Source organism: Enhydra lutris, unplaced genomic scaffold (genome assembly GCF_002288905.1).
Source record: "Enhydra lutris kenyoni isolate GAN:26980312 unplaced genomic scaffold, ASM228890v2 scaffoldscaffold14, whole genome shotgun sequence".
Lineage (NCBI taxonomy): Eukaryota > Metazoa > Chordata > Mammalia > Carnivora > Mustelidae > Enhydra > Enhydra lutris.
This window is the reverse complement of record NW_019154098.1, coordinates 26,396,800-26,410,438: the sequence shown is the minus strand read 5'-3', so window position 1 is coordinate 26,410,438 and position 13,639 is coordinate 26,396,800. Positions and strand designations below refer to the sequence as shown.

At 34.7% G+C, this 13,639-nt stretch overlaps 1 protein-coding gene across 2 annotated transcripts in view; it reads right to left on the bottom strand.

Annotated features, from left to right (window-relative positions):
• The window catches only part of LOC111146567 (CUB and Sushi multiple domains 3), a 1,261,269-nt gene that overhangs the window by 711,123 nt on the left and 536,507 nt on the right, over nucleotides 1-13,639 (bottom strand). For both annotated transcript variants that reach the window (XM_022502159.1, XM_022502160.1), the window contains one exon: nucleotides 12,048-12,135. In XM_022502159.1, the coding sequence (XP_022357867.1) occupies nucleotides 12,048-12,135 (88 nt within the window). The remainder of the gene's footprint in view (nucleotides 1-12,047; nucleotides 12,136-13,639) is intronic.

Below are 13,639 nucleotides of genomic sequence, written 5' to 3'. Positions count from 1 at the left end.
CTGCATTCAAATTTTTGGAAGAGTTTAAGAAACACCAGTATAATTCTTCTTTAAATGTTTGGCAAAGTTCACCAGTAAAACCATCTAGTTCCAGCAATTTTTGATTACTAATTCAATCTCCTTACTAGTAATAGGTCTATTTAGGTCTTCTACTTCTTCCTGATTCAATATTAGGAAATTGTACATTTCTTAGAATTTTCCATTTCTTTTAGATTTTCTGGTTCATTGGCATATGGTTGTTTATAGCAAGTAGCCTCTTATGATCCTTTGAATTTCCATATTATCAATGCTAACATTTCTTTTTTCAGTATTAATTTTGCTGGTTTGTGACCTCTTTCCTTTTTTACCTTGATTAGTCTAGCTGAGGGCTTGCCAGTTTTGTATCTTTTCAAAGAACTAACTCCTAGTTGGGTTAATATTTTCTATTATTTTTCTGTTTTCTATTTCATTTATTTCCACTCTCATCTTTATTATTTCCTTTCTTCTTCTAACTGCGCTAAGTTCACTCTTCTTTTTCTAGTTCCCTAAGGTCGATGGTTTGGTTGTATATTTGGGATCTTTCTTGATTCTTCATGTAAGCATCTATTGCAAGAACTTCCCTCTTAGAATTGTTTTTGCTATATCTCATAAGTTCTGGATTGTTGTGTTTCCAGTTTTGTTTTTCTCACAAAACTTTCTAATTCCTCTGGTAACTTCTTATTTGATTAATTGGTTTCTCAGTTGTTTAATTTCTATGTGTTGGTGAGTTTTCCAGTTTTTCATTATTGATTTCTAGTTTTGTGCCATTGTGGTCAGTGAAAATATCTGGCATGATTTCAATCTTCTTGAATTTGCTAAGACTTGTTTTGTGGCCTAACTTATGGTCTATCCTAGAAAACATTCTATGCTCACTTAAGAACTATATGTATTCTTCATTGGATAGAATATTCTGTATATGTTTGTTAGGTCCATTTGCTCCACAGTGTAGCCAAACCCACTGTTTCCTTATTGGTTCTCTTCTGGATGCTGTATCCACTGTTAAGAAGGGGATTTTAAAGTCTTTATTACTGTATTACTATTTATTTCTCCTTTGAGCTATGTTACTTTTTGCTTTATATATACTTAGGTAGTTCAACTTGTAAATATTTACACTTGTTATATATTCTTGATGTACTGAGTCATTTATTGTCAATGTTTGTTTTTAAGTTTAAATTGAGTCTCATAGGCATCATATTGTTGGCTCGTTTCTTTTTATTTTTTTAAAAATCTGTTCAGCCATTTCTATGACTTATAAGTAGAGAATTTAATGCATTTACATTTATGTAATTATCAATAGGTAAGGACTATTGTTATTTTGTTAATTGTTTTCTGGTTGTTTTATAGATCTATTGCTCCTTGTTTCTTATCCTGCTGTCTTTTTTTATGTTTTGATGTCTTTTGGTAACCACATGCTCTGACTTCTTGATTATGCCCTTTTGTGTAATTATCACAGGATTTCCCCTTATGGTTACCATTAGATTTATATAAAATACCTAAAATTTATAGCACAATATTTTAAACAATAACAACTTCAAATCTCCAATAGATCATAAACTTTACACTTTTACTCCCTTCTCATATGTTAGGTTGTTACTGTTACAATACATGTTTGTTTTTAATTATTATTATGTAACTAATAAAAATTATACTAGTGATGCTTATTTTTATTATGTCCACTTTTTAACTTTTATTTTTTAATTTTTTTTTTTAAAGATTTTTTTTATTTATTTGACAGACAGATCACAAGTAGGCAGAGAGGCAGGCAGAGAGAGAGAGGAGGAGGAGGCAGGCTCCCTGCCGAGCAGAGAGCCCGATGTGAGGCTCGATCCCAGGACCCTGGGATCATGACCTGAGCCGAAGGCAGAGGCTTTAACCGCTGAGCCACCCAGGCGCCCCCACTTTTTAACTTTTAAACTAATGTTTTAAATGAATTATGCACCACTATTACCATATTACAGAATCTATGACCATACATTTAACATTACCACTGAGATTTTTATTACATTTATATGTATAACTACAACTTCAGCCTTTTTTCCTTAATTTCTCTGATCACATAACCTAATAGTAGGACTTTAATCTCACCATAAAACTAAATGACTTACAGGTAGCAGTTGCTAAAACAGAAATATTCTTGTAAGCACATAATCAATACTTTTATAGTCATTGAGGAAATTATAAGAAAATCCTGGGAATAAGATATCTTATGGGGCATGCTATGATTTTCCTACCATTTTGTGTGCTAATCTCCAAGGTGAGACTCTTAACAGCTGTGTTTTGAAGACCTAAAAGCCTATTTTTCTAATTTGAAGTGTCTATGGAGCATAACAGGCTTTCAAAGGGAAAAATGCTTCCAAAAAGATATAGAAACTGCCAACGATTTCTATGCTGAAAAATAAATTAAAAATGTAAATTCCTCTTAAAATGATAACCAAATGTCTGGGAAGGCTCAGCTTCTGGAATACTTACCTTACACAGACTTTCCTTCTGTGGGCAAGGCTTTGCCTGATGCCTTCCCTTTAAAGAGATGTCACTAGATGGGGACAAGAATTTGTCTTCTCTTCGAGAACAAAGAAAAAAATTTTGGTTCCAAAATTTGGGTTTTTATTTAGCTTATTAAAACACTAGTATAGCTTAGTAATGGAAACACCAGGGTACATGCTTCTCATCTGGTAATATTAAAACCACTACTATTGTCAAGAAAAGCTGACTAACATGATATAAATCCATCACACTTCTGAATGTGGACCAACCTTCACCTGTTCTCCTAAAATGAGCATTCTAAATACGCAGGTATATTCACTTATATGTCTTACTTTGGTATTTGCAAAGAGATTATTAATAAATGGGACTTCCTGGAAGTGTTCCATCTATCCCCACAAAAATCTTCTAAAGAATAGCCTACAACTGTGACATTTCCTTCCTTACTACACAGCTATTTCCTATTATTTTGATAATTTTCTTAAGGTTTTATTTTTAAGTAATTTCTACACTCAATGTATGGCTCAAACTCACAACCCTGAGATCAAGAATTGTACACTCCTCTGAGACAGCCAAGCACTCCTCTTAATAACATTTTGTACTATGATGTTTTGTATCATTTCTTAAGTTACCAATGACTTCTCCATCTCTAAATTAATTTTATCTCTTCTTATTTACCTCAACTCTTCTGTCACCTTTGTAACCTTTTTTTTTTTTTTGGCTTTAGTAGCTAAGGAATATCTTGGTTTCTCTGAGTCAACTCATTCTACCACCTATTTTTCACTCTTTTCTTGAATCCATTTCCTCCTCCCATTCTCTAAAAAATAAGATTTGCTCCTTCTTCCTTCTTCAAACCCACTGTTTCCTTATTGGTTCTACTGTATATTCTGCTTTGGGAATATCATTACCTCCTGAAGGCTTCAATAATCATGAATTTCTTTTTTTTAAAGTCTTTATTATTTTCATTTTTCAGAGATTAGGATCTTTATTTTTAACTTTTAAGAAACTGGACTAGTCTTTCCTCTAAAACAAGCATACAATACTACAAGTGAAAGAGTATGGAATTTGGAATTCAATTAAGCTCATTTAAAGCTTTTTATTTTCCCCAAAGATCTGTTTCCTCTTTAATAAAAACAGAATGACATCAAATCATACTGCTATAGCAAAGAACTAGTTATCTAATAGTTACAAAATTGTCTGGTAAAGTACTCAGGCTAAAGTAGAGCTCAATAATGCCCAGTTACCTTTCCCCTCCTAATTTTAGTATGATTTTTCCAATGCACTCAGATTTCAAAATCTTTATTCTTTCCCCAAATCCTGCAACCCTTTGATTCTACTTCTTCAATTTCACTAATTGATTCCTTTCAATTCTCATTGCCTTTATCTTTCTTTACACCCTAAAAATTTCTCATCTGAACAACAGCAATGGCTTCCTATTCTATTACAAGATGTATTACACTTAGCTTTCAGGCAAAGATTTTTATTGCATAGCTACTGCTATATTACCCTTGATCAAAAACTTGTATTGCCCAGACATGTGGGTGGCTCAGTCAGTTAAGCATCCTACTCTTGATTTTGGCTCAGGTCATGATGGGTCATGAGATCAAGCTCCATGTTGGAGATTGGGATTCAGATCCCAGCTTGGGGACTGCTTGGGATTCATTTCCTCTCTCTCCCTTCCCTAACCCTCAACATGCTCTCTCTCTCTCTCTGAAAGAAAAAAATAATTGAATCTCTTCATAGCTCATGGAATTAAGAAAGCATATAATATCAGTTATTGCATACAGAAATGCCATAGCTTAAAAACATTTTCACAACTATTATTTTTCTTCTCATTAAAATATTATACAGGTTGTGGTGCCTGGGTGGTTCAGTCAGTTAAGTCTCAGACTATTGGTTTTGGCTCAGGTCATGGTCTCAGAGTCCTGAGATTGAGTCCCACATCGGGCTTCATAGTGAAGAATCTGCTTGTCCCTCTCCCTCTACTCCTTCCCACCATTCTCACTCTCTCACTCTCTTGCTCTCTCAAATGCATAAATAAAAAAATCATTTTAATAAAATATACATGGTATATTCCTATTTTGTTAATGAGTAAACTTGTATGCCAGAAGATTGTGCACTTAGCTGTAATAAAGTTAGCCCTCAACCCAGGGCTTATGGCTTGTAATTTGGTGCTCTTTTCCTTTTGTTTATACACTTGCATTCTAGCATTTAAGTTCCTTCTTAATACAGTCCAAACCTAACTTTCTGACATTATATTCCAATTCTGCCATATTGTGTTACAGAATGCTAGACGTGCCTCTTACAGAAAATAGATCATTTTAGTTGTGTGAAGTGTATTTTTAAAAAGAGATTTTTTTAAAAAAAGCTACTATTCTCTTAAAATAACCAGTTGCTTAAGGCAAACTGTTCTTCCAAATGCCTCTACCCTTTATCAGCTCAGCAATACAGCACATGCTATTCTCTCTTTCTAGAATGTGATCCTGCCAATCTTTCCCTATAAGAATCCTATCCATTATTCAGATGGATTTTCATCTTCCTTATTTTCTCATAATTTATATCCATGTTTTCTTTGCTCATATAACTTAAATGTATTCACTTGTGTGCTTTCTCATATCACTATACTGGAATTTATTCTATCTCTTGAAGACAGATACCATCTTATAATTTTTTTCATCATCAAGCCAAAATTAGTTTAGATGCTTAAGAGAAGATTGCTGAGTAAACCTGCACTGCAAACTTCCTCTCATATTACACTTTAAGACTAACGCAACTAAGACTTGTACTGTTGTCCATAAGGGAAGATGTTTCTGGCATCTTTCAGTTTGAAAAGACATATTACCTAGGTCTGAAAACAAAGAGTATGGAAGCATAAATTTGCTATTGTTTCTTGGATCCCAGATTGCCCAGAACAATATTACCATAGTAAAACTAGTTCCTAAAAAAAAAATGTATTTTAAGATGTATAAATATGTAGGAGAAATAGTGGGACTAGAATTTTAAAATTACTTCAATTGTGTTATCTAAGCTAATAGGATATTTAGAAAAATGTGATTTATAAAAATACTCAACATGGTTAGTGAGTCTAAAAAGAAAATAAGTAACAAAAATAGCAAGACTTAGCATTTATACTGTGCACACTTTCTGAGGAACTTAGCACTTTATCTGTACTTTGTCTACTTTATTTTCATGGTCTCATTACTGGAGGGGAGAAACAAGCTGTTTTTGCAATGTTATGATAAAAACACTAAAAAGAAAAGGTGATGCAAGAAATAGTTACAGGCCACAAATAATTTAAATTGTGGTAATCTTTCATTGAAATACAGTTTAAAATATACATATTTAGAAATACATTAAAATATTCCAACTGCAAAATAATCTTTGTTGAATAAAACTATTTACAGGTAAGGCAAGTATCTTGGTTTGGGCAATGTGGGAATACTTGATGTATACTAATTCTTAATCTATAAAAATGAGATTTCATATATTTTATGCCACACATTAAATTACATTTTTTGAAAAATTTATGATAAAATGAAATATTAAGAATGCCTTCTGGTGCCATTATTAATGATCAAAAAAACATAAAAGCAAAATTCAATGTCAGATCTGTCAGATTTTCCCATGTCGCATTTGAATAGTTATTCAGATTTAATATTTATAACTTCCATAGTAAAACACTTTTTTATTGAGTGGATGTGATTTTTATCAAATAAAATTCCATTATTATGATGGAAATGCTATGTGACCTAGACAAAGTGAAACAAGTGATTTGACCTTAATATGAGATGGATTATAGCAACGAAATAAAGTGAGAATAAGAGAAAAAAATAAATAAAACACAAGAAGAGATATCTGAATAAAAAGAAGCTTTTTTGTTTAAAAAATATGGATACCATAAGAGACAGGCAAGAAATTTGGGGTAGGGGAAAGAAGGAAAAGTTCTATCAAGTCACTGATAAACCAAACATAAGAAAGGACTTATATGTGATGCAGACTGAACTAGCATTTTCTTTATAAAAGGCTCTGTGTAGAATTATTACTTTCAACTGCATTTCTCCATAGTCAATCCATAAGGAAGTTCTGTTAATTCTATTTCCAAAGATATTCTATGCCCAATACTCTCCATTTCAATTAAAACCTTCCTTGAGAGTTTAAGTTCAAGACCATGAAGTAGGAAGATCCTGAACTTACCTCCTTCCAAGGACACACTGAGTCTACAGCTACGAATGGAACAATTTCCTCCTTAAAAAAACAACAAACCTAAAGGCTGACTAAGTGACCGCTACACATCATGCAAACAAGAAGAAATCCACATCAAAGAGGGTACAAGAAGTTGGGAAACAATCTCACAATAAATCCTAGCCCTTGTGCAGCAACCCACAATAAGGAAGAAACTCAAAACCCAGAGTTTTTCCCTGAGGATCAAAGAATTTGAACCTTACATCAGGCACCCCATTTTTAAAACATGCACTTGGGAGATGAGGCCCAACAGAACATCTAACTTTGAAAACTATTAGGGCTTGGGTCCTGAGACTCCCAAGACTGTAGCAATCTGAGAGGTAGCTCTTAAAGGTCACAAGTGCTCGGATTCACCTGCCTCAAGGCCCAGTTCAGAAGCAGTTACTGGTGACTAGACTTAAAGTGAAAAAGGCTCACTTACTATATTAAAGTATCAGCCTGAGGAACAGGCATCTAATTTAACACATACATCTAGGAATTTGCAGGAATACCCTCCTGGATGGAGCCTGGCAGGGGCCATCTTCACAGTCTCCTTTTGCTGTGCTCCAGAACACTAGTATTTCTCAGAAGGGAGCTTTTACAGGCATCTGTCACCCTTACTTTTGTAGTTATCATCCAGGGGATACTTCTTAACTGCCTTGCTCTAGAGACTAAGGGAATTTGCATTTCTGGCCCCATGAGCCTCTAATGGTGCCACCCAGAAATAAGTTTACAACCCTGTCTGGCCCCCCCATATTGTAACTGCTGCCAGGAGACATCTCTACATCACCTGATTCTTAACGGTCAGTGGGATTTTCCTCGGTGGGTCCCACAGGACTACAACCAATGGGGAAAGTGTTCCTAAACAGCTACCACACCAATGCACAGCAAGAGACAATAGAAACAGGTCTTTCTGTGAAGGAGGCCAATTACCTAACCATCACAACTGTGAGCAGAGGGGCTTGCTGTTACTTAAACACACATTTGGGAGCTAACTGTAATCCTTTTCAGAAACTTTGGAGGTCATGTGTGATCTTTGTACTCACCCTCTGCCATGCTCCAGGGTAAAGCTCCTGGAGGGGAGCTTTACCTACATTTAGTGCCCTGTTTTTTATTTTTGGTGTCCAGGTTTTTGTGGCTACCACCAATGGTACACTCTTTGATTGCCTGGCTCTTTGGTAGCTAACGTGGAAGGTGGTTTTATTACTGAGTCTATAGGACTGTGGCAATCAGAGAAACATTTCTTGGCAGGTTACCACCCCCAGGCACTGTGCAAACAGTGGACTGAGTCACGACCCCTAGCCTTTCTGTAAAGGAGAACTCTTTACATCTTCTGGAGCTATGGCCTGAGGGGAGAGCTTTGGGTTTGGCCCACATCTGCTGGTCTGTGGAACTGATCTCAGGGAACACAAGCTATGGACACCATCTTAATAAAAACTCTCAACAAAGTAGGTATAAATGAAGCGTACCTCAACATGATAAAAGCCTGATAAGCCTGAAACTAATATGACATTCAACAGTCAAAAGTTGAAAGTGTTTCTTCTAGGATCAGGAAAACAAGGATGCCCACTCTTAACACTTTTATTTATCATCATATTGTAAATCCTAGCCAGAATGGTTAGGCAAACAAACAAACAAACACCATATATATATATATATATTTATATATATATATATATATATATATATATATATGCATACAAATTGAAAGAAGTAGAACTGTTAGTAGAACAGTAGAACAAATAGAAAGAAGTAGATCTGTTACTATTAGCAGATGGTATAAAATCATATAAAGGAAACCCAAAACATCCCATTAATAAACTGTTAGACTAGTAAACAAATTCAGTAATTTTGTAGGATGCACTAATAACAAATTATCAGAAAGAAAAAATAGAGAAAACAATTCCACTTACAATTGCATCCAAAAAATAGCTAGAAAAAAATTTAACCAAGGATGTAAAAGACCTGTATATTGAAAACTACCAGACAATGATGAAAGAAAACAAAGACTATAGAACTGCCCCCATTATTCTTCTGCTTTATGTAATTTGATGATCCAGAGCCATTACCTACCTGAAGTGTCTCTTCATGCTATTTCAATTTTTTCAACCTCTGTCACTCCAGTGAAATCACTCTTGTCTATAATCTTCATGCTGACAAATTTAAGACAGTCTTCTCTCCTCTCATTCTGTTTTTCAATAGCATCCAACACTCCTCAACCTCTTTTCAAGAACTTCCTTCTTTTGTTTCACTCCTATTCCTCTCACCACTCATAAGCATGATTTGATAGCTTCTTGTATTCCATCATATCCTCAAATAGCATCAGTCTTTGGGACTAAGTCATAGATTGTCTCATCTTTCTATAAAGTTTAAATGATGTCATCTATCATTCTGTTTTAATATTCTTTATAGCATCTACATGCTGATGGTCCTTGACTATCCCTGAATTTCAAATATGTTCAACTACAAACTTAGCATATCTGTGTGGAAAACTTTAAGTCATTTAAAGTTTAAAATCTCAAAAGTGAACTCTTAATTTTCCTCCTCAAAACTCAGGACTTCTCCACATAAATGATTTTTTTAAAGATTTTATTTATTTGAGAGAGAGCATGAGTGGAGGAGAGGGACAAGGGAGAGGAAGAAACAGACTTCCTACTGAACAGGGAGCCAATGTGGGGCTCAATCCCAGAATTTGGGGATCATGACTTGAACCAAAGGCAGATGCTTAACTGACTGAACCGTCCAGGTGTCCCCACACTTAATTAAATATTATCATGTACTCCATTCTCATGTTAGTTAAGCCCAGAAAATTAGGGATCATCTTTTATTTTTCTTACTTTCCACAACAAATTGTCATTGGATACAAAAATTGTGTATCTTTAAAGGATATCTTGAGTTTGTCTAGTTCACTGACATCACCATAGCTCGTCTTCACCATCTTACTCCTAGACCACTCCAGTCATCTTCTAACTAAAACCTCTGTTTTCTTCATTCTCTCTATCAGAAGTATAAAGCATAATCTAGTGAAAATATAAGATCTACTGAAAATATAAATGAGATCACTTCACTCTCTCACAATTCTTTGTAGTTTCCCATTACATGTAAATGAGTTAAAGTAGCCTGGGAGTGACCATGGTGACCCAGAGAGTTCTTGCTCAGTCTAATGGGAACAGGCATTAATTGGTTCCAGTAGCTATTTCCATGAAGGTTCCTTAGTTTCTGTTGACAGATCTAACAAGGAAATACAAAAATCTTTGTGAGTGTCCGTGTGCGTGCGTGTGTGTGTGCATGTGTGTATGTAATCTACTAATTTTTAAATGTTGGCTCTCAATTTTTTCAAAACACTGTGAGCTTAAAATCAAACATATCTTCAGTCCAGATAAGGTTGAATGGCTGCCAGTTTGCTTCCTCAGCAGAAGAGATCTGGTTTTTCCATATTTCCTCCACTTCATTTTATGCTTTTCTCCCATTTACGTTCTATAATTTAGATGATCTTTATTTTCCTGGAATATCTCATCAAGCTATTCCTCCATGTGAGGCTCTTACTTTCTTACAGTCTGGATGCAAAAAATTCTTGTACCAGTGAGAGTGGGACCTTCTTAAAATTTCCTGACACTTTTATTCTCTCATACAAAAGCTTGCTTTTTTTATTATTATATTTTTTGATTTCACAGTACTGTCCTAAATTTGTAATTACAACTCCATGTGACATTTAAACTTTTGTCTTTCCTGCATTAAATTCTCATATGGGAGCCATGCGCTATGTCTACTTGTGTGTGTTTTATTTGTTCCTTGTATAGGACCAGGAACATAATAATCAAATAATATATGTAGATAATGAATACATAAATGGTCACTGGATTTCTCTTCCTCTCTATATAACATTTTAATCAACCTCTATGATCTAGCTCAATGTAAACTTCCTATGACCCTTTCTCCAACTTCCCAAAATTCCATAGCCCCTCTGTATGTTTGCAACATTTCACACATTCTTAAATTGTGATTATCTTTTAGTCTGTGAGCTTTTTTTTTTTTGAAGATTTATTTATTTGAGAGGGAGAGAGAACACACAGGAGGGAGGGGAAGAGGGAGAGAGAGAATGTCAAGCAGACTGCCTGCTGAGTGTGGAGCCTGACATGGAGCTGACCCTGAGACCTGAACTAAACTGAAATCAAGACTCCACCACTTAACCCTCTGAACCACCCAGGGTCCCCTAACTGTAAGTTTCTTGGTGCCTAATATCCATCATGGTGCTTGAAATATGATTACAAAATAATCTTATAACTGGATCCATGACACCTGAAGGTAATTTAGCTCACCATATTAAGTCTTTTTCCAGCAAAGCCATATAGTTTTGCAAAAAGTGGGACCAAGTAAATAGTTATAATGATTATTCTGTAATTCACATCATACTGTAAAAGCCACTTGCATTAATACTCTAAATACTTCAGAGCATAATGTAATATAGCGATTCTGTAATATAGCAAGTCTGATTCTTTTTTTTTCTTAAAGATTTTATTTATTTATTTGACAGACAGAGATCACAAGTAGGCAGAGAGGCAGGCAGAGAGAGAGGAAGGGAAGCAGGCTCCCTGCCGAGCAGAGAGCCCGACACGGGGCTTGATCCCAGGACCCTGGGATCATGACCTGAGCCAAAGGCAGAGGCTTTAACCCACTGAGCCACCCAGGTGCCCCAGCAAGTCTGATTCTTGATGCTTGGCACGGAATAAAGTTTTGCTTGACCTTCGCTTTATATCAGTCTTGCTCCTTTAATCACGGACCCATTTTGGGGGGGACCTAACAACAGGATTCAGTTATTTACTTAAGATCAGACAACTATTAAGCAGAATTTGAATTTTAAGTCATGTCTTTCAAATCCAAAGCCCATGATTTTTCACTTACTGTATGACAAGAAATTGTTCTTTGTTTTTTAAAGATTTTATTTACTTATTCATGGAAGACACAGAGAGAGAGAGGTAGGGGCAGAGGCAGAGGGAGAAACCGGGTCCTCACTGAGCAAGGAGCCCAATGTGGGACTTGATCCCAAGACCCTGGGATCATGACCTGACCCAAAGGCAGATGCTTAACCAACTGAACCATCCATGTACACCAAGAAATTGATTGTTTAAACTCCAGAAAAATATCCAAATAAAATTGGTACATTGACCACTTTAAACTAATGATATGTTAATAGTAACAAATAAATAAAATATAGCTGCTATTATTTTAAATCACCCAGTCTTCATTCCCATATTATTGGTTATTTTTAAGTTTTAAGTTAAAATAAACTTTGACAAAATAATGAAATAAACAATATAAAATATTACCGAAAGTCTGATCCAACTCTCTTCCCATTTTCTGGTTCTCCTGGATCTGGGCATAGATTGGAAGCTGTTTTAATACCTCCTTCATTTACTGTAACAAAAGAAACAATGAAATCATGATTAGAAAATCAAGGAAAATGTTAATTGAAAAATTTACATAAAATATATTCTTACATTTTTTATAATCACTGTAGTTTAGATGTAGAAAGATTATAGTTTTATAATCCAGTAATAAAGACAACGCATTTTTGCTATTAGTGGACCTATAAGTTTGATGTTCATCTTCAATGACATACTATTCTGAATATTAACACATTAACAGTTAACACTTTATTTTTAATTACTACCAAATTGTGAAATCTCTGGAAATGCATTCCCAGGGTATCAGTGCCAGAATCTCCATTTATTACTGGCAATAAAGCAGTCACTACCAGTTATGACAGTGTCACTTGGGTCCCTACTATTTTTAAAGTTCCAATAAAAAAACAAGACCCTATGGGAAAAGTTTAAGATTATTAGCACTTCCTATTTGGCGTATAATGAAGCACTGTGCTCTGTCAACTTAAAGTAAGACTATGGTTCCAATTACCAAACATGTCAATGAATTATGATATAATGTTGAAAACCAAAATAATGGCTTTTCCTTCTAGCAATATACATGATTATGTTTTACTTGACATTGTACACATTTCCAGTGGTTTCTCCAGAACTCTCCGTTAATGAAAGATTTATTAATATTTTCAATGAATGGATCACAGTGAGTAACTAAATCCCCAAGACAGATATCTTAATGGAAAGACTTTTAAACCTGATAGTTCTGATATATGTGAGTGATATTATTTCATAAATTCAATCTCTTATTGAACTAAAGAGTAGCTGCTATTTTGCTTTTCATCAACTTCTCTGTTTTTTGAGAAAAGAACAGGACCTGAGCGGAGATTTCACAGAGAAAAAAATCTAAATTGTGTAATGTTTCTCAACCTACACTGTGGATCAGAGCCACTTGTAGAACTTTCTTTAAAGAATGAAGATGAGTATTTTACCTCTAGATATACTAATACAATTAACTCTAGGGCAGGACACTGGGCATCAGTTTTGTGTTTAGTTTGTTTACCTGTAACTCTTAAGGTGATTCTAAGGCAAAGTCAATGTTGAGTACTGCTGGATGCCTGCATCATTTAGTTCAGATTGATAAATATGTTCAAACTGATTTATCAGACAACAAGTATCAGATAATGTCCCAACAGTCATAATTCTGGTAAAATCATATTTTCAATTATATATGAAATTTTGCATTTGTGCCCTTTATTCTATAAAAATCACTTTTCTAAATATCTCCAACCAATATCTTTATTGACAACTGTATTACATATAGAACAATCTCTGCAAAATTATGATACTTTTCTTTTTCTTGCTCTGCTGACTTGTTTCATTCCTCTTTACCTCTCTGGGTTGTTTTTTGTTTGTTTTCTTTTTTTGGTGTTTTTGTTTTTGTTTTCATTTTTGTTTTGTTTTGTTTTTGTTTTGCCCATTCTCTTTCTTTTGACCACTCTTTTACTTGATAGTGGACAAATGCAAAGGCATTGGCCTACAGT